At 42.6% G+C, this 26,533-nt stretch overlaps 2 protein-coding genes across 4 annotated transcripts in view; both read right to left on the bottom strand.

Moving 5' to 3' along the window:
• The window catches only part of carmil2 (capping protein regulator and myosin 1 linker 2), a gene marked incomplete at its 5' end in the record, with an annotated part of 61,083 nt that extends 54,983 nt beyond the window's left edge, over window positions 1-6,100 (bottom strand). Inside the window, 8 exons of the mRNA XM_080737151.1 lie at window positions 52-146; window positions 956-1,044; window positions 1,613-1,688; window positions 1,886-1,959; window positions 2,117-2,187; window positions 3,416-3,513; window positions 3,781-3,902; window positions 6,029-6,100. Of these exons, the coding sequence (XP_080593277.1) occupies window positions 52-146; window positions 956-1,044; window positions 1,613-1,688; window positions 1,886-1,959; window positions 2,117-2,187; window positions 3,416-3,513; window positions 3,781-3,902; window positions 6,029-6,100 (697 nt within the window). The remainder of the gene's footprint in view (window positions 1-51; window positions 147-955; window positions 1,045-1,612; window positions 1,689-1,885; window positions 1,960-2,116; window positions 2,188-3,415; window positions 3,514-3,780; window positions 3,903-6,028) is intronic.
• A 6,342-nt stretch (window positions 6,101-12,442) lies between these two features.
• Window positions 12,443-26,015, bottom strand: ctcf (CCCTC-binding factor (zinc finger protein)). 3 transcript variants are annotated; one of them, XM_080736321.1, is made up of 17 exons: window positions 25,854-26,015; window positions 24,068-24,136; window positions 22,511-22,691; window positions 22,024-22,148; window positions 21,813-21,905; window positions 21,545-21,724; window positions 20,837-21,046; window positions 20,571-20,733; window positions 20,203-20,373; window positions 19,621-19,754; window positions 19,380-19,500; window positions 19,118-19,267; window positions 18,642-18,802; window positions 17,907-18,089; window positions 16,686-16,818; window positions 16,126-16,398; window positions 12,443-15,067 (listed from the first exon to the last, which is right to left on the bottom strand). In XM_080736321.1, the coding sequence occupies exons 3-17, from the start codon at window positions 22,677-22,679 to the stop codon at window positions 14,823-14,825; spliced, it is 2,511 nt and encodes an 836-aa protein (XP_080592447.1). In that variant the 5' UTR covers window positions 22,680-22,691; window positions 24,068-24,136; window positions 25,854-26,015; the 3' UTR covers window positions 12,443-14,822. The 3 variants fall into 3 exon arrangements, with proteins under 3 accessions (XP_080592447.1, XP_080592449.1, XP_080592448.1); XM_080736323.1 differs by having other exon boundaries at window positions 20,571-20,724; XM_080736322.1 differs by lacking the exon at window positions 25,854-26,015 and adding an exon at window positions 24,571-25,165.
• Between the last annotated feature and the right edge of the window lie 518 nt (window positions 26,016-26,533).

Raw genomic sequence — 26,533 nt, 5'->3', positions numbered from 1 at the left:
CTAATTTGATGCTTAATCACACATCACAATTTATACGGTAAAGCCTCAAACCTTTGTCTTCAATGTGATTGGCCGAGAGGTTCAAAGAGTGAAGGGAGGAGGAGGTGTGCTCTCGCAGGGAAGCCGCCATCTTGAGAGCAAAATCCCTGCAACGGTACAGAGAAAAAGAACACTGTCACTATATGAGCTAGGAAGGCTACGAAGGACTCCATTATGGTGTATTGGTTTGGTAGGTAGGGCTGTACAAGAGAGAGGAGATGGAAGAGAACGTTGTTGAGAGATCTTTGATGGATAGGTGGCAGTGGTGTAAAGAACAGTAAGTACATTTACTTAAGTACTGTACTTAACTACAACAGAGGTATTTGTAATTTACTTGAGTATTCCCAATTTCCTATATTTTTACTTCTACTCCACTACATCTCGGATCCAACATTTTTACTTTTACTACACTACTTTTATTTGAACACTTAGTTACTAGTTACTTTGTAGTTATAAATTATAATATTATACCGCTTTAGCCCTGTTTTATACCTAGGCTGTTTTCAAACATTTTGTACTTTTACTTTTGGTACTTTAAGTACATTTTGATGGCAACACTTTCATACTTTTGAATGAATGAATGAGTTTATGTCAAACATTAAAAAAATGAAAAACTAAAATACAGAAGAGAAGAAAAACAACATTAACAATGCCGAAAAGGAGTAGGATGAAGTGTACTTGTAACAGAGTATTTCTGCATTGCAGTACTGATACTTTTACTTAAGTAAAACATTTGAGTACTTTTTCCACCACTGATAGACAGACAGTTGTACATCTACAAGAAACAACATGAGCGTATAAACATGATATGAGACTTCCAGGTACAATAATCCAAGGACTGTGACCACGTGAAACGGACAGAACCCCAACACTGTCTAAAATAATAAAGCACACAATGGCACACAAGCGGACTCACGGTTTGAGTCCGCAGGCCTCCAGCCAGAGTTCCTCCAGACAGGGGGACCTGGAGAGCAGGAAAACCAGCTGCTGCTGCACCTCCGCTGACTGGAGAGACAGACAGTCAGAGAGACAGACAGTCAGAGAGACAGAGAGAAAACAGTCAGAGAGACAGACAGTCAGAGAGACAGACAGTCAGAGAGACAGAGAGAAAACAGTCAGAGAGACAGACAGTCAGAGAGACAGAGAGACAGACAGTCAGAGAGACAGAGAGGACATAACATAGAAAGATGCATTTGAGATTGCAAGTGTGGTTGCTTTGAGGCAAATCACACTTGCAAATATCTCTGTGTCTGTCAGTCCTTGTTCCTATTCGAGCAGTGCTAACCATTCCGTCATTGTCCCTTTTATGCCCATAGATGGAGATCCATGTCTTCAATATTATGCCCATATCTTGGAATACGGTGTCAGTCTCATTTGGTCTATGATGTCAGACATAATCTCCATATTTGGCAATTAATCAAATAAAAGGCACAGACAGAGACATTTACTGAGAAAGAGAGAAGAGGGCAGGGTTGTGGGAGGTAAATAAAAATAAGTAAAACAAGTCTAAAAGATGAGTCAGTCTCTTCTCTGAAAGATTGAAACTGTTTTGTGGACTAATAGCAATGCATACCAGCTTGATGTCCCTGCAGGAGATCTTGGTAAACCACTGGTTGAAAGAAACAGCTGCAACTGCTACTGCCAAGTCCCTAAGAGAGGAGAGTGTTACTTTGACACACAACATTTTCTTTCCTTTACTACGTTTACCCTGTGATTTTTTGACTGGGTTCATGTCATTTACCCCGATCTTGCACTTGAGTATCTGCTAAACACCTAATTTGTAAATTTTAGAATGAGAGGAGAGCAAGAGGAAAGAGGCTCCAAAGGCCGTAAGACGATAACTCACTTGTTGTCTAAGTGGTTGAAGTCCAGTAGATTGAATTCTCGACATTGGTGGACATGGTAGATGTTGTCAACATCCTAGCAATAAGATCAATCTTACTTAGATAGATATGGATTATAGCCACCAAAGCATTCGACTTAAAACAGTTTGCATCCTTCTACTGAGGATAAATCAATAGTAATGGCGTCAGCTGCATGGTCTGCCTATTTAATGTCAAGGGAAGATGTTACTCACCCACTGGATCTCCTCTCTGCAGGGCAGCTCATTGAAGTCACACAGAGCTGCATAGGTGTCAGAGAACCCACCTGAAGAACACATTCAACGCATCAACACACACACACACACACACACACACACACACACACACACACACACACACACACGTGCGCTAGAGCAGTGGTTTTCAACCTGGGGGTCCCCAAATTATTGTTGGGGGTCCCCAGATGATTAACTTAATGTGCAGCATTGTTTTCTCACTCAACAGTACACAAACCAACATAAAGTTTAAGTGTATAGAGGGTATCTGCACATTTCTAAAGTGACACTTTAAGGACTTTTTAATACCTCTAAATGACAAATTAAGCATTGGCCAAATTGTCAAATATTAGAGGCAGAAATTGTGAAAATAGCAGATCTACATGCTCACAACGCCTCGCATTGCACGGTTCTATTTTCAAATAGAACCGTGTTATACAAAATGTAATGCTTCAACTCTTAGTGCTCGTCAGGGCGGGGGGGTCCCCAGTTAAAATATGGTTATTTTGGGGGTCGCGGCCTGAAAAGGTTGAGAACCGCTGCGCTAGAGTGCGGCAATCACAGCGGTGAAATTGGTCGCAGAGATGTTATGGCGGTTGCCAGTCAGCAGTGACCACACCACACAACAAAGATCCTCTGTGTTAACTCATTGATTGCCAAGGCCCGAGTTTCCCGAGTTGGCAGCCATTAAAAAAAAAAAAAAAAAAAAAAAAGAGAAAATCCAAAAATGCCTAAAATGTATTAGGCATGATCGCAATCGCGAAATTGCATGTTTAGCCCCATAACAAACACATCTTTCAAAATGGCAAATTGTTTGTTTTGTCTGACTTTGAAGGCTTCTATCTCATGAATGCCAGAACGGATTTCCAAGCGGATTTTTTTGTTTGAAAGCTGTTAAAAAGTACTACACATATGGTGGTGCATCATCTAGGCATGGGCGTGCACGATCCGTGCACTAAAAATTGATCTGTGCACTAGAAATTTAGGAACGTGGCAGTGAGGAACTTGGCGGCCATTTTGAAAATGGCAATCAATGTTTAACTCTGAAAAGTGTACGAGGAATGGAACCTAATAGACCTACAGCGTTTGACTCAATCTGTACGCTCATTTACTGTGCCAGAGGTGGACATCTGAAACAGCCAGTGATGGGTTCTATCAGTCATGACCTGTCAGAGTGCTTCTGAAATGAATAAGTGTCTACCTACCACAGGATATAGGCTGTGGTAGGTAGTTATATATTAATAAGTAGGTGTTATAAATGAATAAGTCTATACTTACCACAGGATATAGGCTGGCCCTCCAGCTGTTCCTCTACCTGACTGCTCATCTTCCACAGTCTCTCCTGGAGATCTGGAGGAATCTTCTTTAAAAGCCTCCTGAGCATTTATGTATACGTGCGCGCGTGCGCACACACACACACACACACACACACACACACACACACACACACACACACACACACACACACACACACACACACACACACACACACACACACACACACACACACACACACACACACACACACACACACACACACACACAAACAGGGAAACAGTAGTATACAGTATGTCAGCTACTTTATATGAGATACATTGTTAGATTGTTATGGCTGTGTTGTAAAGTATGTGAATAAGGCCTACCCGGGTGACGAGTCAGGGAAGATCCTCTTCAGAGAGGTGGTCATGTGACTGACCATGGCCTCCAGATCTTGGACAGACGACACGCTGAGAGAAAATGTCTGTCTGTCCGTCTCCAAGACAACCTAAGGCGCACATAAAGACACACAAATAGAAACCCAGAATGTGATGTAGTTTATGTACGGTAGGTATGGTGTGCCTGCCCTGAGGATGGGTTTAAACAGTATTTACAGAGGGCGTGTGGGGGAACATGGCCTTAGGGCACCATGCAAAATGCACTATTTTTGGTTGTAAAGTATGAAAGGAAGTGACCTTAAAAGGCGCTGTTTTGTTGGGTTAAACCAAGTGTTTTATATATACATGTACAAGTTAAAGCTCAGGACACTCTGGTGGCACAGTGGTAAAGTGCCAGGCTACCATCGTAGAGGTTGTGGTTTTGAATACACCGTGGTGCATCTGGCTTTGTCCAGTGTCTACAATACTTGAGGGTCATCATTTTGACTGCACATAATCCTACGGGTTGGGGAGAGGCACCTGTCTGTCAGCAGGGAGTGTTGGGCGGGAGGAGTAGGATGAAAGCTCTACAACTACATCCTCCCCATGGGGGATCCTCACTGGTACATTAGGTGAGTGGGTACGATACAAGGAGAAAAACAGGTCAAAAAGCACAAGCACACAAAAAAGATCTATATTCTGATAGTCTCTCTCTAGGTCGTCCTCAGATGAGCCTTCCATCGTCGCTTCCAGTCATCACGGTTCTCCATACATCCTGCCAGCTCGTTGTCGTTGATGCTTTGCGCTCCTGCGTCTTTCTTGAGTACATCCACATATGTTAGTGTGAGACGTCCTCGTGACTGCTGCCCATGTGTTGGTTCCCACAGCACCAGTTTGCTGGCTGGCAGCTCCTGGTGTCTTTGGCAGTGTCCTGCAACTCTCATTTTCCTGGCTGGTATTTTATCGCTCACCCTTTACATTTCAGGATACAGATTCTTGTTGGTAACATGTGTACTCTTGCTGATGTTGAGCGATAAACGTAACATTCTGGTGTAGCACCCGTCTAGAGACTTCTGCAGAGTTGGCTTCAGGGTCCAGCATTCACTGCAATGTTTCTTTCAGTAACCAAAGTCTTCCCGTCTATCCAGCTCTTTAATAAACACAACCGACATTTTCAGTTTGGTCACCAATTTTATCCAAAGGAGATATCCCATTTTTACCAACTTGAATATTATAGTGTTCCAATTTCAGTTTTGTCTGTTTTTGTCATCACTTTCAATTTCACTTGTTTATTCTGTGTATCCTGTATGAGTCCTCTCTCCTGATTGGATAAAATTGGCATCCCGAACTAAAAATCTATTTTCTGTTTACTGAAGAGCTGGAGAGACAGGAGACCCCGGTTACTGAACAAACAGTAGCAGCAATGATTACTATCAGAAAACACAGCTAAGTTAGATAGATCTCTTGTTCTCATGATTTTTTTCTTCATTCTTCTATAGGAGTGTGTGTGTGTGTGTGTGTGTGTGTGTGTGTGTGTGTGTGTGTGTGTGTGTGTGTGTGTGTGTGCGTGCGTGCGTGTGTGCGTGCGTGTGTGTGTGCGTGCGTGTGTGCGAGCATGTGCGAGCATGTGTGTGGTTTGCTATGAGTCAGAGAGAAAGGAAAGCAGGCGAGTGGATGGAAAATGACAGTTAAATGATTATTATTTTCAGTGTTGGGCAGTAGCTAGTATTGCTGATGAAAGCTATAAGCTATAACCCAGCTTGTGGTTTGTAGCTTCCCTACTTTCAGTTCAATTACTGTACAGTATATAGCCTATTAGCTTTCAAGTTGAGCATTTATTTCATAATTGTCTTATGAATTAAATCATTCAATTCAATTCAATTCAATTCAATGTAGCCGGGTTTACATCATAGCCTATATTTCTTCGGTCCTATATACTCCATCTTGGAGCCTACAGGAATAAGTCAAGTCAAGCTTTTATTTTCACTTTTAAATATCAATATATAAAATAGTATTTTTGATGCATTTTGTCCATCTCAGAGATAATTTCCCATACATACATTTTATACAGTCATGTTCTATTATGTCTAGCTGGCTACATATTGAAACAGAACTGTGTGTGTGTGTGTGTGTGTGTGTGTGTGTGTGTGTGTGTGTGTGTGTGTGTGTGTGTGTGTGTGTGTGTGTGTGTGTGTGTGTGTGTGTGTGTGTGTGTGTGTGTGCGCGCGTGCGTGTGTGTGTGTGTGTGTGTGGATACCTGTGAGATGCTGTGGATGTTAATGGAGCAAATCTCAAGGTAGCTAAAAGAACTCTCCACCTGTAAATTCATGTACACACACACACACACACACACACACACACACACACACACACACACACACACACACACACACACACTATGGTTAAGAGATAAAGTGAGGAATAAGAAGACGCAGACTGACATAAGCTGTATATTGATACACATTTTAGCAAAACTGTAGATACATAAACACATACATACGACATAGATGTAAAGTAAAATCCTCAGTGTACATTTATCTACTTGTAACTCTGTAAGCAAATGGACTAGTAGTCTCACTGAACACTGAGGAATGTACTGTGTATAAACAGCCATACATACATGTACATGTGCAGCTATAGTCCCAGTCAGTCAGTAGAAACTATTAAAGCGAATACTGGCTTGAGTTTCTTCAGGACAAAACAAACATACCGGTAGTAAGTCACATTGGTTAAATGGCCAGGGTGGAAAGAGAGAGAGAGAGAGAGAGAGAGAGAGAGAGAGAGAGAGAGAGAGAGAGAGAGAGAGTGAACTATGAGTAGGGGAAAAAAGTCAGATAAGTGGCTTACGTTGTGTCTGTGTGTGTGGGGCTTCGAGTATGTATGTCATGGTCACAACCACCGAAACTTAAATAGGGAAACATATTTCTCTCACACGAGCGCACGCGCACACGCACACGCACACACACACGCACACACACACACACTGATAAACCTCTGCGTAGGTTGTGCTATGTTTGCTCATAATTAAACTCCATTTGTCCTTGACAAGGTTATTTGCTATGTAAGAGATTGTTCTATTGTTACAGGCTAAGTAAAAAGGTTCATAGCAAAAAGGATTTTATGAGTTTTAAGGTTTTCTTACTATTTTATGAGATCTAAAAATAAATGTTTTCCTTTTGAAGTCAAAACTGTTTCAGGCCATGGGTGAATACGTACAGTATATGATGTTTGCTACAGTCCACAAACACAAAGTTTTTTTCTTTTCTTTTTTTCTTTCTTTTTTTCAGGGATATATCTGTATGAAACCGATCAAGTATGTCACAAAAAGGTAAAGTTCTGTACATGAGGCTAAATTGTTTGGAAGTTAATAGAAAATGACTACTGGACAACATGTGACGATGTGTTGGGATTACATCATGCGTCATAAAAGGTATTAACAGTATAAGGTCTTTAACCACCCCAAACCCCATAAGGTTGACTAGTGTATTTTCTGTATTCTGTTATTGTGGGGAAAGATTTATAGCCGATCAACAAGCTCACAGCGAAGCTTCCCCCAGTAGTGGTTAAACACTATGGTTCCCCACAGTAACAGAAAAACAACCAAGGAAGTTGTGTGATGTTCATGGCTGCATTTGTTTGTCAGCATGTGTTCAATTTCAACCACATTAACCCTGGTGTCATTTTTGGCAAAACAGGGTAATAAAAAATGGTCAAAAACGTTTACAAAATAGCTGTCAATGCATCGCTATGAAGCATTAGATGCGCGATTCATTGTAAAATGAATTTTACAGTAGCCTACCAGTAAGACGCTCTAAGGGAGAGAAGCGACCTGAGGTCGCACACATGGGCGCGTGGCCGCATGCACACATCAGCAGACTGCTGAGCGAGCACTGGCGCTTTGGCATGGGATCAAATTTCCCTCTGCGTCTTAAAATAAATATTGGCACTTTGGCTACAGTGTGTGCGGCCGCTTCTTTGTCTTTAAAGACTATTAATGGGATCAACTCTGACCGAAAAAAATGCACAGACCTGGTTTTTTTTTTTTAAGTTTTCATGACTAATTTGCATACTTAAATGATTGTCATTTGGAGGATTCCCCTGGTAACGCAATGAACTGTGGATAATTCCTTTATTCCTTTGACAAAGTCTGCATCGATGCTGACTTTAGTATAAGGTTTTACATGGTTTAATGGAAATGCTTGACACTTTTATAACACTTTTCTTTTATCTCAGTCCGTCAGACAGTCAGTCGCACGCACTCACGCACTCGCGCACACACACACGCACACACACACACACACACACACACACACACACACACACACACACACACACACACACACACACACACACACACACACACACACACACACACACACATACACACACACACACACACACAAACACACACACACACACACAGAGTCTGTTGAGTCAGCTCTATCTCCAGGCTCTTACAGGCCTTTTAATAAAAGTCAGTATTCCTGACACTGTTTTATTCCAGTGGGACAGACTGACAGCTCCCAGCAGACTCTCACAGAGCCCATCAATAAGCTTATGCCAGTGGGGAAAAGAGACACAGCAGCATTGAGCCATTGATTTACTGTTAACATCCAAAGATCCTTGAACCACATTGACCCCTGGCTTCCCTGTGTTGGCCCTGTCATTATATGCAAACATTCTCAACAAAAAGCCTAGCCCTACATGCAAGAAATACACGGAGGAGAACATTCAGCAACAACAACAAAAACGATCTACAAGCACACAACAACACAACTTGTTGTGAGCTTGTAGATATTAGCTGCTATTACAAATAACCGATCTACAAGATATTAGCAGCTATTAAAAATAACGATCTACAAGCACAACAACACAACATATTTGTAGATATTAGCTGCTATTATAGGTGAAGAGATGGTGGTATAGAGCAGTGGTTCCCAAATGTTTTAGCCCGTGATCCAAAAGAGAAGTTAAAGTTTGCCCGGGACCCAAACTAGTTATAATAGCTTGTACACACACGCACGCGCACGCGCACGCACACGCACACGCACACGCACACACACACACACACACACACACACACTCTGTATGTTCATACAGCTGCTACTTGAGTTGTGAATTACCCTGGCTGGTGGTCTGCTTGTAACCAGGAAACCTCTCCATAGACTTAGTACCTAGAAAGAGAGACATTTATGTTCTTGAGGTTAGAGTCTCAATGACCGTGACACACACACACACAGTATAGCCTATACTTCTTTCCCCTTTATATGTTTTTTTTAATTGTTTGCTTTTTAACTTTGATTATTGTTTATCTTTAATAAGAGAAACGAAAAGGCAAGAGAGGGTGATGACAAGAATGGAACAGGTAGAACCAGAGCACCCCCAGCAGGTATTTCTTAGCAACTACAGCATGAAATCTGTACACACTGGTTGTTGAGCTGCAAAGTGAAAACTATTGTTGTAATACTGTAATCAATAATCAATCATCCTCATCACAACTCCATAAAACATACTTTATTTAAATATCTTTTTGGTATTATACTGTTTATGCTGATGATAGTTTCTTGGTTTACCTCCGATCCTGACTAGCTATGTCTATGCATTTGATGTAGTTCCTCTTATTTACCTGCTTACTGTAAATTGCTCTGGAGTAAGAGCATCTGCTAAATGCCTAAATTGTAAATTGATCGTAATCCCAATATCTGACTATGGTGCAATTTGGTGGGAAGTCAAGTCAAGTCATCAAGGTCAAGAAGGTAAATTATTTATAACTTCTGAATTCATCCTAGAGGGAATGAGACTGGATTTTACATTTTCAGCACACTGAGGTCAACACAGCTCAATTATGGACACTTCTAGGCAGCCCTGTATAGATTCTATGACATGGATCAATTATTGTAGATGTTGATAGTTTACACAGTCCACATGTTCAAATGCTAATCATATTTTCTCATGTATTTATTATTCTAATGTATTCACTGCCTATTCCTCCATGCCTACTGCAGTTCCTGTCGCTGACAGAGTGGACAACCATGTGCCTCCTCCCATACACATGGAGTCACCAGCCGTGTCATCTCAGCTGACAGCAGGGAGTTAAGGTGGAGGTTAATGCTACATCCTACCTTACCCAGTTCTCCTCCACACTGAACAGGTGCCCTGACCAACCAGTATGAGTCACAAATGCAATGACAAGGAGACAAGCCACTCGCTTGCTTCCCACCATCCAACACTGGCCATTGTCTAATTCTGGAGACGTTGCTATTTTGGAGACGCAGGATTTTCATCTTACAGAGGAGTTGAACCAACTTAACTCAAATTATTCTCTTCTGGACTGTAACAATATTGTCTAGAGCTACATTATACATGTTATATTAGACCACTCAACAATATTGTCTACCTCACTCACCAGAACTCTGCAATGTGGTGTCCCCCGATTCTGGGTCGAATGGTTCAGTCCAACTGTCCTCATCAGACAAACCCTGTGGGGCTTCAGCAGCTCTGAGATCTGCTCTGCTCAGGAGAAGGGGGACAGTCACTGTCACTGGAAATACCATGGCAAAATATGTCCCAGTGTATTTGTAAACAACTACACATCCAGATTATAATAGCTAGCGCACAAACTACATTATTGTAATTGGAGGCAACAAATACGTAAATGGGATGAAAGGCGAGTAAAGGAGTAGTGAGAAGCCAGCAAAGTGCAAGGAGGGGGACAAAGGGAGACGATAAATCACAGAAGAGAAAGAAGGGCAATAACAGAGGAGAGGAGACCAAAGAATATTGAGAATTATTACATTATTCCTTCAATAAAAGTGCATAAGCAGGACAAATGTGAAGTACAGTTCGTAACAAGAACACAACAGCATATTTTATGGCAGGGTCTGAGGGCCTTACATCATCCATGAGAAACTGTGGTAAACATGCAAGACAAAGGTTTCACGCTGTGATACTGCCGGGTAACCACCGGATCTATAAGACTACATTGCTGATGCAACCTCTCTGCCATTCTATCATCTATTCTACGCAATATTATGTTCTCTCTGGTTCTACCAGTCCCATGTCATGTCATCTTACCTTGCATACTGTGAGAAATTGTGTCCATAACTGAGGCCATGGTTCTCAGCAACAAGTCCTTGGTATAACAACAATTAAAGTACAACAAGAGTACCTTAATTAGTACTTAAGATGCAAGTCCCAAAACTCCTGATAAATAAATCACTACTCAGAGATAGAACAGTATTTGCTAGCAAGCGAATAGCTTTGAAATCAGGCGGCATCAGCAGCAATCTGCAAGAGATGCAGTAATGCAAGATGTGAAGAGATGCAGTCATGCCGCAATTGCACGCACACACACTCTCTCTACTTATTGTCGTTCTTGCACTTAAATGGCTCATACACATGTTCACATCCTGCTGCGTTGTAAGCCAGTCAGACTGAAAGTACAGGAGGAGTAAACCGACAGGAAGTGTCTGAGGCATACTGAACTAGATTCTAGATCTAGAACATAGCCTACTGAGAGAGGAAGGGGTACAGAGAGGGGAGTAAGGGTCGTTGCATGCTCCACTGGTTCGGGGGGGGGGCAGGTAAAGACAGCTGTTCGGTGCTGCCAAGATGTTTGTGACACCCTCAACCGAACCGATTTAAACTAGTCTCCAAAAGTGGAGTATGCATTGGCCCTAAATCGGCTCTAAAAGTGGAGTATACTATACTATCGGCCCAAAGTCAAGTTATGCCAAATTATTAGGGCACAGACACCATTGTCAGGGACCCCCTTAAGAGAAGCTTTTTGTTGTTCGATTAGACTTAGTCCAGAAAACAACAGTCTACTCTATACTGTAGTTGGGAAGATGACAATAGAGATGATCTGAATAGACATTTAAATATTTTAATTCTAGATGGTGAAATAGACTAATTTAGCAGTTTCTACCAACATTGTTTATCGTAGCTCCTGATCTAGTGCTGAGTGGCAGAGGGAAAGAGATGCATAGGAGCGTGGCAACAGGGAGGGTATTGTACACATTTGTGAGAGAATGAGGAGTCTTGGCAATTTCTTTGCATACAACGTATTAGTTCTACATCTACATGTTGTAGTGCACTGCACTCCAAGTGGTCTGGACACAGCCTCACTCAATGCTGTTCATCATGGCTAATAAACAGATTTCTTTGACTACTTAATATGAGGGCCCACTGGCAAGGAGTATGTCTATATGCTGAGGTGGTGCCTGTCAGGAGGGAATGTTCAGAGGGAGTAGGACAAGGCACTACATAAGAGACCCAATTCCCCCTGTGAGGGAAATTCAGTATTTTCAGCCCAACCCAGCTGCCCACAAGGCACTACATAAGAGACCCAATTCCCCCTGTGAGGGAAATTCAGTATTTTCAGCCCAACCCAGCTGCCCACAAGTCCTCCCGGGGGCTCTCACTGGCAGGTGAGCCTAGAGTACAACAGTGTACAACAGCAGTGGCAAGGATTGGCTTAACAAAATTGGGGAGGAAAAGGATTCAAAATAATTGAATAACCTCGCGACTCGTTACTCATCTGCAGCACAGCTCACAATCCTAAGAAACAATTACAACTAAAACATTTAAATGAAGACAAACCAGAAGCAGCAGACATAGGCCAGTATGTTTTTATTTCTTCTCATCAACTGTACAGCATTACATTCTCATAACATCTCCAACATGTCTCAGCCAGAACCACCGATACAAAAACAGGGTTGTAGCCACAGAGCGGTTTCGTTAGCACGCATTTCCTTCACAATTCTGCTCCATCACCGTTGCTTATACGTCGTAGTTCTATGCAGCCAGATCTTTAGAAAGTTTGTAATCAACATTATTATTAATTATGTCCAGTTGGCAATGCTTAGTTCTAAATTAAGTCAGGAACATGGTGCCAATTGTGCATTGTGGTCACACCATCAATGGGAAACCAAACCGCCTTGATTACAGTTAAAATTACATAGAGCCAGCGCCAGCCAGGTATACAAAAAACCTACCATCCTACACAATTGTATTAAGAGCTCAACCAAAAAATAAAAAGCTATTTGAATGTAATAATTACATACAGACAAGGAGAGATGAAAACATCATTCGGTATCAGCATTATTTTAACTTTTAAAGATGATCGGCAAAAAGGAGGTGTTCTCTCTTTGAAACGTCAAATTTTATACAAAAACCTCTCCTCCCTGCATCCCCATTTCTTTAACTGAAAAATGACAGGCCATGACAACATCTAATGCAGTCCAAGTAGAATGACACATGAATTTAACAATACGAAATGAACCGAACTAGGACAGCCATTACAAGATGGCCACAGATAACAGCTGTGATGTTATAATCAAAGTCCCAATGACCCCGCAACCAACAATTAAGTCTCAAAATAATCTAATACAAAAGATTAAAATTTCATAACAAATCCAAGCAAAGAAATAAAAAATATATATTTACAAGCAAAAAAAAAAAAGAAAACCTGTGGTTGAGAATATTGTGGGTGATGTTTACCAGCTACAGTCTTGCAGACAATTACTTCATGACCAACAAATAAAAGAGGCAAAATTATTGTTCACAGCCTGATCATTAATAACCAAGTGCAGACTTGGGCAAAACGGCACCTACATTTCTAAACACCTGAAGCAGGGATGCAATTGAAACGAAGGAAAAACCATTAGTTCAATGTTGAAATTGCGCAGTTATCTAGAGCCAATAATTCCGTTTGTCAATTCTAAAGCCAGTAAATGCGAATGCTACTTATGTCATGCTATTCAATCTATAATCATAATTAAAAGCATTTCTGCCCAGATCCAATAGAATAATAAGTTAACTTTTAAATGGTTAAAATGACACATCTCTGCTCTCACAAATTAGTGATCTGATAGTTGTCTATGCATGTCAACCTAAGTGTATGGAAAGGGGGGGCATAATTATTTATGAGAGTTAGATCTTAGATCTTTCTTTCAGAAAAACTAGACCAGAACTGGCCTTCTAAAACATAGTTTAGGCCAAATAAGAGAGGAAAGGCGGTTCTAGTAAGTTATCAGATAGAAAAGGCAAAGGTTGGCACTCCGAAACAGGAGAATTGATTCAAACAGCCATTACTGACCTAAGTGGCCATCTCCCACCAACACCCCCTCAATGTGTGACTATAAAAGCATGCTCCATTACCTAAGCCCTCCTTTTCCTCCTGTGGCCGTCACTTTAAATAACTTGGATCACTTCAGGACTTTACTCCTCCAACTCTGTCAGAAAAGACCTGGAAGGAGAGTGATGCCTTCTTGTGGAATTATACAGATAATTAAAATGACAGCCAACAGTATTAGAGGCAAACGAAATGATCTATTACTATTTGTAACAAAAGGTATTTAAATGCTTATAGGTAAGAGAATCATTTGAAGCTGGGGAAAAGGAAAAGAAATGCTGAAATGATTAACAGTGGCAACTTAGATCATGAAAAACACTTTGTTTCTTGCCCAAAACAGGTCTAAGAAGGCAAAAACGTAGAGTATCTTTTTCTTTTCAGACAGCACGTGAACTTCAGTCAGTGTGGGTAGAAACTTCAACAGGATGTGGTTTTAGGTGGAAGCAAGGAACCCAAACAAAATGACAACACACACCGATTCATCTTAAAACTGAAAAAATATATATAACAGATATGAGGGAATAGAGAGAGAGAGTTGTTCGTAATAAGCTTGGTGAAAGTCTTTTACAGGCGTGGATGACAAGCAGGTGCAGGAAAGGATACAGGAGGTGTGGGAGATCTGGTCCTCACTGGGCTACTTTAGTGTGTGAGTTTTGTACATATATGTTATGTGCGTGCAGGTACACACAAACTCAGTATTCACGTGTATTAGAAGGTATGCAAAGGTTTGCGTGTGGACCGTTTAGGTTGCTCCTGACCAGCTGAATATAAACCAGATAGGAAGAAGGCAAAGGTGGCCATTGTAAAATGTCCACAAATCAAGACGTGTGAGTGTGTTATGTATGTGCCTGTGCATGTGTGTGTCAGTCCCTGTATATATATATGACTATGTGCATCCTGTGTCATCAGGGCCTGTTCACCGGTCCATCATGCTGAGGATCATCTCTGGCGTGAGATCTCCGTTCGCCGCCGCTGCCGATTCCTCGTTCACCTGCAGCTCAACAGTCTCTACCCCGTCTCCATCAAGCCCCACCCCCTCCACTGTTAGCTCCACCCCCTGCTCAGGCATCGTCTCTGCGGCGGCCTCCTCCAACTCCTTCTTTACGATGATGTTCTCAACGGCACCCGTGCTTTCGTCTTCCACCTGGATGATGGCTGTTGCTGGAGAGGTGAAGAGATAGAGAGACAGACTGTAAGCACACACCTGAAAGGTTTCTCAGCAAGCAGCAGATCAGTTGACCATACTGACAGTGATTACAGTATTGGGGGAGGGGGGCTTTTCTTTGGCTATTAGCCCTGCTCCAGTACAATAACCATCTCAAGCAGGGGACAAATATCTGACTAAGATCCTCCTGGTTGCTGCGAAAAAGGCAATTACAAGGAACTGGCTCAAGGACGATATCCCGGACTACTGGCAATGGAGGACAATCTTGGACAAAATTCAGGACATGGAACAATTAACATTTAAGTTGAAAATAAAGGAAGAACTCTTTAATAAAAGATGGGAAAAATAGTTATTATACATCTAACATATAATTTAGCGAATGTCTGAGTGTCTCAGCGTTTCTCCTCGGTGGCTGGAGCAATTGATCTGAAATCGCATCACCATCAGCATATGAACACACCTGACATAACTGTGAAGCCCGTTTGTCACTTTCACAAATCGTATGCTGTATAATAGCATTTTTATGGTGTATCTATATCTATTTAGCCTACAGTACCTTTTGTGACCACACATGTTAAGGGAGGGGCGCTGTTGTTCAGGCCATGCACAATCACACACAAAGGGGGAGTGTGCAGGCGGGCAGGCGGGCGGGCGGGGGGAGGGGGGGGGGACAGTATCTCTGGAGCCATTAAAAGAAACGGGTTTCTTACATTGATGCTCCTACATCATGCAAGCACCAGTTAAAGTTACTTTCCATCCCTCATATACTGTGTGCACAGTGCACATCCCATAACCCACACACTGCACATCATTTGGGAGCTCATATCTTTGAACGGGTAAGGGCTAGTGTTAAAAAAGGAGAGATATAAGAAGGAAAAAAAAGAAAGTGTATAAATGTGAATCCCTGTAAATGTATTTTGTATTTGATTTTGATTTGATTGGATTTGTGATTAATGTTCATGTGTCTTGTCATGTCCGTTTAAATTGGTGCAATCTAAAATAAAGACAAGTAAAAAAAAAAAAAAAGAAAAAAAAAAAAAAAAAAAAATCTCACCTGTTGCAGCTGCCTTGGCCGCCACCCTGGGAGACTTGCTGGGTGTGGGAGCTTTGGGGGCGTTCTTTGGGGGGCGCCCCCGTTTCCTTTTGACTGGTGGCTCCTCAGAGGCGGGCATGGGGATGATGGCAGGAGCCTGATCCAGCTCCATGGACTCTGGTAGCTCGTCCTCCTCTTCCGGTAGCAGTGTTCCGTCTACCTCTCCCTCCACTAGTTCTGCATCTATATCATCATCATCATCCTCCTCCTCATCTTCTTCAGCGTGATCCTCATCTGTGATACGGAAATACAGGAGAGAAAAAAGTGTATTTGAAATTCCATGTTCCAGCTGAAAGGCAAAAGTTTTGACTTAATCGGTCACATTTTCAACAGTGAAAAAAGAAATACAGTTCAACAAACAATGAGAAAGTCTCTCATAACAGATAATTCTCCAAGTGCAACGATCTGCCGATTACCCGCTTTATCCCACACCAAGCCTCAACTTGAACTGCACGGTCTTGTGCTTTTCCAATTCGAACTGCTAATAAAGTATTCAATCAATCAAAAAAAAAAAAACTCACCGCTGTCCTCTTCATCTCTCCTGTTGCGCATCTTCCTCTTCCTACCCCTCCTCCCTTTCTTGGGGACGGGTTCTCCATTTTCGGCATCATCAGTTTCTCCGTTGCAGTTCTCAGAGTGGCGAGCCATGGTGTTCTACACAGCAGGAACACATGACAGTCTGTGTTAAGCTACATTTCTCAGTGTGATATAACAAACATGTGCAGGCATATATAAGCAAAAACAAGACCTGTAAATGATGTGTATTTTTATTTATTTTTACATTTAATCTATAAGTTAACCCATTTAGAACGGGTACAGATTTTGTGTATCATTATTTTATGCTTTAACTATTGAAAAATAACAGATCGAGCTTGTAGATCTGCTATTTTTGAAAAATCATGACCCGATTCTAGAAGTGTCTTTTGAATCCTAAGGTTTTTTGAAAAACCTATGTTTCTATGTCAGCAATCTGGCTAGCCATCGTCAAAGAAAGGGTCCTTTTCACTTATGGAGCTCAGCTAGTCTGTTCTTGAGTAGTCTGGTAGGATTCACCTTGAAACATGGGCTGCATATTTTTGCAGTGTTTTTGGTTGGTTTCTGTTCTGAATGTTTTGAAGGTTTGCACAGGGCTCTACTTCCTGTATTGTCCCAGCTCAGATTCTGAGCCTGGGACAACTTCCTGCCCAGGAATATCATAGTTTTGGCCCAGAGGTTCTTCTCGCCCCCCTAGTGGCGAAAAAAAGAACCTCTGGGAACTCAGATTGGTTCTTGAGAGACTACGATGTCAGTGGTGCTAAAACCTTTTCATGTAAAAGACCCCCAAAATGATATGTATTTGGCCACGGACCCCCCCCCCCCCCCCCCATCTCAAAATATCTAGTTCCAGGGATCACCCAGAAGCAAAATTTGAGTTACAAACGTTCGCTTTGAATATATTCAAAGATTTTCGCGACCTTTCCAAAAATAGCAGATCTACAAGCTCGCAGCGCGGCAACGAGTGCTTGTATATCTACTATTTTTCACTGGTTAAAGCATGCCTAAATGGGTATTAATCTATAAGTTAATAATGTACAAAATGATTTTGAATGATTATCAGAATCATGAACATGATTATCTGAAAAGTGTGATTTTTTTTTTATTGCATCATCATACATGGACCACCTTACTGAAACCAAAAGTCTGAATCAGATTAATATGCCCAGTGTATATGCATCTGTGAGTGTCCTGTTCTGTCATCTTACCCTGCGAGTGAAGGTCTTGTTACATTTGGGGCAGACGAAGGCAGTGGGTACAAAGCTGGGGTCGTGGTAGCGCTTGAAGTGCATGTCCAGGAGCTGCTTCTGTCTGAAGGTCTTCTCACACTGGCTGCAGCCGTAGGGCTTTTCCCCCGTGTGAGTGCGGCGATGCATCACCATGTGGCGCTCCTGAATAAAAAAAAAAAGACCAGGGGTTATTTTCACTATTTTGTGAAATTTGTGCGATAAAGCATAAAAAAGGGCTTCAGTTGTTTATCGATTCATGGACATAAATATATATGTATAAAAATAAACTAAAAACAAATATTTGAAAAACACCTGCTCGATTATTCAATTCATCAAAAAAAGTAATCAAAATATCGTCGTTGTCGGTAGGAAACCTCTTATCTCCAAGTTTCAAATTTGTATGTTCTTTCGCAAAGTAAAGCCCTGCTTTCATCATACAAGGCTGTCGCACAAAAGTAGTGAAAACAGCATATCTACAAGCACAACGCCTCGCGGTGCGAGGCGTTGCTTGTAGATCGGCTGTTTTCTCTAGTTTAAAATCATTTTTAAAATGATAAATGCAAAACAAACGGTTTTGGACATACAAGGTTTTCACCCGACAACGAAGATATATAATGCTCGGTAAGAAAATAATCAATAGTTGCCGACTCACTGCTACACTACCACGTTACATCAGTATTCTACCCACACACAGGCTCCCTCTCCCCTCCTCACTTGTCTGCAGCAGTAGTCGCACATGTCGCACTTGAAGCGCTTCTCATTCTTGTGGGACTTCTGGTGCTGGATCAGGGCATAGCGCTCATGGAACACAGCGTCACAGTAACGACATTTCTTGCCCGTCTCGATAAAGGAATGCTGCTTGCGCAGATGGACGCCTGGTGGAGGGATGAATGGTGCAGGAGAAGAGGGGGATGAATTAAAGGGGAAAAAGAGATCGATATTATCGATATTCACAAATATATTTACAGGCCGTCTTGGTGATTCAGTCAACAATGTGATGTCACAACAGGTCAGCTATAGACATTGAGGAGTTACAGACTGACGGACAGGATCTGCTGGTTTTGATAGTAAACTAAGCAAATAAAGCCATTATATTGGTGCAGTAAAGCAATATATTGGTGGAACCGAGTAGACTGAAGAACAGGAGAAGACATGAGACTATGGTTGTGTGTGTGTGCTGCCCGTCATACCCAAGTCACTCTTTCGGGCGATGACAGTATCACAGTGTGGGCAATGGAACTTGGCGACATTCTCTGTGTGTTTCTGCAAGATGTGCATCTTCATGGTGCCGCTCTGTGTGAACCGGGCGTGGCAGATGTAACACTCGTATGGTTTCTCTCCTGAGGGACACAGAGCACAGCGGATGCCGTCAGTAAAGTAGACACGAGTTGCCTGGTTTTTAATCAATGTTCAAACAATTGGCAAAGCAAGAAAGGAGATGGGCCTTGTTACCCGAGTGTGTCCTCATGTGTCTCTTCAGCTTGTAGGTATCTCTGCTGGCGTAGCTACACAGACTGCACTGGAACGGACGTTCTCCCGTGTGGGAGCGGATGTGACGCTTCAGCTTACTCACCTGGACAAGAGGAGATGGATGCGCAGTGAGATACTAGAGCACGGCACCAGCAGAATCATTTGAAAATATTGTTCAGACTATGAAATGTCACCTGGAATAATGCACTAGACCAGTTCTTACCTCCACACTAGCGTAGTCACACATGGAGCACTTGAAGGGTTTCTCATGTGTGTGTTTGTAGCGACGGTGGCGAACCAGCTCTCCACTGGTGACAAAGGCCATGTCACAGTCTGTACACTTGTGGGGTCGAGTTCCTACAAGGATGAAAAGAAATTATATACTTTACGTAAATACAGTCTCTGATAGCTCTGGTCCTTTTATGTTTCACATGATCCAACATGTGCATTGATAAAAATGCCATATCCCATTATCAAACCGATCCCACTGGATAAGCCAGTGTTTCTCAAATCTAGGGGTAAGCGGAGGTACTGCAGGGGGTACTCAAGAAAATGCCCCCAAAAAAGAAAATAGAAGTATAAATCATGATCATATTATTCATAGTTAAATAATTAACTACAATTGAATTAGGAGAAAAAAAAACAGCGGTTATCATAGCATCATATAACATTGTTATGGTTTTAATTAATTGCCGTTTTAAACAGAACATTTTGTTGTCGGGTAAAGGGGATACTTGGATTCAAAAATCATGGAAAGGGGGTACTCAAGCCCAAAAAGATTGAGAAACACTGGGATGAGCCATACCAGTGTGTGTGTTGAGGTGGTTTCGGAGCAGAGTAACCGTCCTGAAGGCTCTTCCACACAGGTGACATTTATGAGGTCTCTCGTCCGTGTGACTCTTCATGTGCCGATCCAGGTTGGAGCGCCGAGGACAGGTGTAGCTGCACAGCTCACACTGGAACGTCTTCTTCACACCTGATGGAGGACATTTACACAAGAGCTCTTAATACAAATGTTGTTGTGCTCAACTGCGGTTTTACACAATGAAAACTTCAAAATGTAGAAGTTATAGAAGTCTTATGATGCAGGGGCAAAATACAGAAACCGATCAGAGTCAATACTAATGAAAATTCACATTTAAGTTCTATGGGTGACACCAGGCCCTCCCTCACCTTTCTTCTTAATCTTGGTGGGTTTAGGTGGTTTCATGTTACCCACCACCTTCTCTGCATTGACCTCAGACAGAAGGCCCTCCTGCTGCTCTTCTTCAAAGTCATAGACGCTGACGTCCATGTCCTTATCCCCTTCAGCATAGCGCAAACGACTCTTTTTGCCCTGTGCAAAAGCACAATTGATGAGAACACGGCAAGAGAATAGGACAAATGTGGTACGTTGACAAGACAGAAAGCACCACTTTCCCACTCTGTGACAATCTCACCTTTTTGGACTTTTTGATAGCTGTAACTGATGGGGGCTGGTAGTCAGGGTCTTTGGCCCAGGATGGATCCTCGTTCTGGGCCTGAAGGGCCTCATCCCCCTCCTCCAAAGGCTGGCCCTCCTCCGTCATCTCTTCCATCTCACCCTGAGGCTCTGCTCCCTCCTCCTGCTCCACGGTCTCTACCTCTCCATTAGCTCCGACCTTAACCACCTACAGGAACACATGGACAACGAGTTTGAGTTGTTAGTTGGGTTGTTAATGCAGTGGTTATCAACCTTTCCAGGCCACAGCCCCCCAAATAATAATTTTAACTGGGGACCCCCCCCACCCTGACGAGCACTAAGAGTTGAGGAATTACATTTTGTATAACTCAGTTCTATGTGTTGTGAGCATATAGATCGTCTATTTTCACAATTTCTGCCTCTAATATTTGACAATGTGTCCAATGTTGTCATTTTAGAGGCCTTAAATTGTCACTTTAGAAATGTGCAGAAACCCTCTATCCACTTAAACCTTGTGTTTGTTTACTGTTGAGAAAGAAAACAATGCTGCACATTAAGTTAATCATCTGTGGACCCCCCAAAATAATTTGAGGACCCCCCCCCCCCCCTCCTGGGGGTCCCGACCCACAGGTTGAAAACCACTGTGTTAATGTATATAACCGTGTGTGTGAGTGTGTGTGTGATGAATTAATCCGTGTTCATTTACTTGAAATCCTTCGGGAAGCGGCAGTGTGTGACAGATGACAGGGTCTCCATCTTTAGGCATGGAGGTTGCATCTACATAGGTCCCTTGCTGTAGTGCCTCCACCGTAGAGGCAGACACTGGCACTTGGACCAACTGCAGCTCACCCAGGCCCAGAGCAGCCTGCTCCTCCATGTTCACTACCTGGAGACCACAGTTTCGTTTTAATATACTGGAATCGCAAATTTCACTAAAATATTAGCTCATCAAAAAAATGGCATTCAGGCCTCACCTGCAGTGTAATGATCTGCGTTTGGTCCACTGTTGTCACAGTTGCCTGATGGGCAGCGCCCACTGGACCTCCTCCCACTGCAGCTTCCATCACCTAGTCAGAGCAAGGCAATTTCAATTAAACATAATAATTCTGCACCACCGTGGCCAAGACGTGTAACTAATGGGACGATGTCATGACAGTTCTATGAAAAGTAAACCGCTGACTTTACCTCAGTTTTCATCTGCAGCAGAGCAGGATCCAGCGAGTCCATGACCATCATCTCCACCCCACCACCCTCAACGCTGACCCCTACCCCTGCCTCCATCAGCTGCTGCTGGGCAGCATCCATGCCTTCTGTTGGACCACAGGAAAAAAAATATTGTTTATGTATGAACATAAAAGGTGTATAAAAGGTGAAAACATTTAATTGATAGAGAATCATTAGCCACGAGGGTTTTTCCTGGTTCAGTTTCACAATGGCGATTGGGGAGTGACAACACACAGCAGTAAGCACCATGTTTGTTACCTTGACAGAAATTGTTATGTACCCGCTATGTTCTATATTCTCCATTTCTTTAAAAATTCTGAAAAGATGTTGAAATGTTTGAACATTTTTTTACTTCTTGTGACCTATAAAAATGTGTCCCGGCTCATTGTTTTGGCTTGGGAAACTCTACATTATGCAGTGGTTTGGCTGATACTAAAAGTCAGTGTACCTTGTTCAAGGACGACCCCAGCTTGTCCCTCTACCACCCCTCCAGCCTCTGCAGCCTGTTGAAGGAGGTCGGCCACCATGGCATCCTGGCTGTGCACAGTCTGGATGGAGGGGTAATCTTTAGTGGGGTCCTCCTCTACTCCTACGTCCTCTGTCGGCACCCCGTCCATGCTGGTTTGGACCTGAAAGAGACAACAAATATCGTCACAACATTGCACTATATAGATCCATAAACCTTTCAGTTGTGAAAAAATGTTTTGTGGTCACTGATCATGCATGCAAGTGTCAAACACATTGAATACTTATACAACAGATACATAAACGTAGGTATAAGCATAAAATAAAGAGGCCTATGGAGACAAACAATATTACATTGTCTTTCTTCAGCCTCGACTCTTATGTGGGAGAGGAGCATTTTGGCTTTTGTCGGCAACACAGACCTCTATCAGAGGGTATAGAACTCTTGATGAACTGAAAGGCCTCCTGAACTGTGGAGGGCAGTGATACGCAACAGCTGCCGGAAATCCATTAGAAGTACTCTGAGACGAGTCTATGATACTATGCTAGTACAGTACCTCTCAGTCGAGATTCCAAACAAGCTGAGGTGATACCGAAAAGGTGACGTGAAAACACTGCAAAATATCCAGAGAATCTACATTCTCGCCATTACGAATCCCTACAACATGTCAGCTCCTGAATACTGTTTAAACCCTTGCAAAATGAATCAATATTGAGCAACTGCATGGCCAATTCTGCCTAAAATGTTATCTGAAACCGTCGTTAGACTGTACAGGTGAAATAGATACGATTTCCAGACAGAATTAGCTTGTTTACCATTGTATACCACTCTCCTACATAAGTTGGCTGTTGCTCCAACACCCAGCTAAATTGAAAGAGTTCAATCTGCAGAATAAAATAATAAAAAAATAAGCAAGTAGCCGATTTTAGCTAGTGCTGTGTAGCGTAAAAGCAGCTAATGGGTTAGCTGGTACAGTAAATAATTGCATTCTTTCATTAATGTCAATCACTGGGATAGATAGAAGCATCTCTTTTATTCAGTGCCAAAAGAAAAAGAGCTTCACACTTCACAGACTCTTTGTCCCCGTCAACCTGCAGGAGGTAGGAGGTACACAGGTCTGACAACACTGGACAGATACGTTTGACAGACACATAAGGGCCTTTTCCACCAAAAGAACCTTGGTTCCAGAACCAGTGCCGGTTCAACTTTCTTGGAAACCTGGTTCGTTCTTGCGAACTGGCTTGCGTTTCCACCAGATTGAACCATGATTGAACCAGAGGAACCAAGGATTTTGTGGTTCCCGTTCGGAACCAACTTTTACGGTTCGGAACCAACTCCGGTTCTGGTGGAAAAGCTCACCTCTGGTTCATCCCATAGGCAGGAGAAAGAACCAGAACCGGTTCTTTGCCGGTGGAAAAGGCCCCATACTGTGGTGTTAAGAAATGTGGTCACTGATCACGCATGCCATGATGCAAACAGTGATATTATCTTTTACACAGGCCAAAATATTTGCATACGTCACTGGCGATGTTAACTTACTTGCTCGGACACCTGAGCTCAGCTGACCCTCTGTACTGTCTTGCTTGCTACCTGACTCTCCCTGGGCACCTGCAAGAGAGGAGGTGGAATATGTTAAGTGAAGTCAGAATTTTAATGGACGGTCACATTAACTACAATTCAAAGTGGTCCCGAGTCTGGCTTTTGTGGAGAAGTTCTGTTGAATAAAATTTTAAATTTGTCATTTTATTTATAATTTTCAAAAATTCTACCTAAAATAAAATGTGACCACTAGGTTCTAAAAACAAAATGAACACAGACTTTTTTGATTTTCAACTCTGGCCCCAAATCAGCCTGTGGGGTACTGGGTGAAAGAGACAAACATTCTTTAACAATGGGTGTGGTGGTTTTCAGACGCAAATAATTAGGTAGGCCTAAAATCCCATCTTCCACATAGTATCACAAAAAATGACCCAAGTTGACCAGCACATTGAGTGCCTAACGTCGCACATCGTGTACTGCATGTATAGCCGTTATTTTTGTACCTCTCCAAGCCGAGTCGTAGAGGGAGCTCTCTGCTGGTATATATCTTTCTGTGTATGTGCTTCTAGGTGGGCTTGGAACAAGAGACAAGCGGGCAAACGGTGCAACGACAACTTGGTACTCCAACAACCATGGCGAGACGACAGAAAGAGGGCAGGAGGACAAATGGTGCTCGGGATGATGGAAGCCCTGGACGGGGTGCAAGGCGGCGTTTTGGAGCTGGATGAAAACATGGGACCGGGGCTCACTTTGCTACTGAACGCCTCGTCATCCTCTTTTCCGCGGTGGCCTGGATTTTTTTCCGTGTGCGCAATAAGCTAACGCGGCTAGCGTAGCGAGCTAACTAACTAACTAACACGACACTGAAAGTAATGTGTTGTAGGCCGTGGCTGTCCGCGCTGTGGTCATACAAACTAAACTAAAACTTTGTGCGGAGGTCTCCGACTCGACGTCTCGGAGCCTTTATCGTCGAGTTGTGTTTTAAAGTTCCAAGCCCAAGATGAAGGCGCGAGGGAAGGGTCTGGCCTGGGGGTTGGAGCCAGAACAAGCTAGCTAGTAGCTAATGCTAACATTGTTTGTTTATGAAAATAAATAATTATGAAATGATTGAGTTTGCACTCAGGTAATTTTTGCATTTTATGTTTCAACTTGTACTATTATTTTAGTTGAGAGCCTTTTATAAGTCTACATGGGTTTCCTTTCTCGCCTGCACTTATTTCCATGTTTTTTAAAAATACATATTAATCTTGTACTTGTTTTTTTATTGTGCAAATAAATCAAAAATCTAATCATTTGGGGGATGCTGATGGTAATAAGTGTTAAATTGTGGATTTCCCCGGTTGGGTGGACGTGGATGAGACATCATTTTTAGCGCTTTGCACTTTTTTTGCATCCCGAGCGCGAGGCTAACATTAGCCGGCGGTGCTAACAACCAGCCCGCCAGTTTCCATCTCAACTCGCAGTAAAAAAAGACAGGAAACAAAGAAGAGGGGAGAAAATGGACGCCTCGGCCTAAAACACGCCGAGCAAATCGAAGTATATGCAACTTATAAATCGACGATGTCGGCGGCGATCTGCCTCAATTGAGCCGCGCGGGGCGCACATTAGGTGGAACTTGGCCGTTATAAAGCTTATTTTGACGGGTTTTTCGACAACGATAGAGGGAGACAAACACCCCCCGACAAGCCTTAGCGCCCCGGACCCGCCGGAGCCCCACCGTGACACCTAGAGGCCGATTAAAGATCCTGCAAACTCCCATCGCCTCAGAAAAGTAGTGCTACTTTACCTGTTTTGAGTCAGTTTCTCGGCCCGTTCAACTCGACTGGGAGCGCAGAGTCGTCGCTACAAAGTGGCCAGAGGAGGACAAGAAACGCTGCTCTTCTCCGTCTCTTCTTTTAATCCCTCTCCCGCTTTTGCAGAGTACTAGAGCTGCTCTGCCACAAAATGGCAGTTGGAGCGCTCAGTGCGCCTGTGCGGCCGCTGGGGGGTGGTGTCGAATCCCGTGCAGCCACCCTGATTGGCCAGGAGGGGCGCCCGGTTGGAATACATTGAAAAGCCATTCATCACGACGTGAGGGCTATCAGCTGGGCTCTCTCTCCGAGGACACTTATCTTGGTTTTATTTTTAGTCAGTGGTGGGAAAAGTACTCACACTTGATACTCACAGTCACAAATATCAATATTGCAAATACTCTGACAAGTAAAAGTCCGTAATTCAAAATGTACTTGGGTAAAAGTACGAAAGTATTGGCATCAAAATAGACTTGAAACACCAAAAGTAAAAGTACAAAATGTTTGAAAATAGAAGCTCTACAAGCTCACAGCGTGTTGCGAGCTTGTACTAAGATTGGCTATTTTCAAATAGCCTATGTATAAAATAGGGCTGAAGTGGTTACTGTATGTTTTATAATATAATAATTATAGCTGCAAAGTAAAAGTTTTCAAATACTAGTAAAAGTACAATCTG

Source organism: Nannobrachium achirus, assembly GCF_963921795.1.
Source record: "Nannobrachium achirus genome assembly, chromosome: 11".
NCBI classification, from domain to species: domain Eukaryota; kingdom Metazoa; phylum Chordata; class Actinopteri; order Myctophiformes; family Myctophidae; genus Nannobrachium; species Nannobrachium achirus.
Note: the sequence above shows the minus strand (reverse complement) of the source record. Positions and strands in the feature narration are given on the sequence as shown.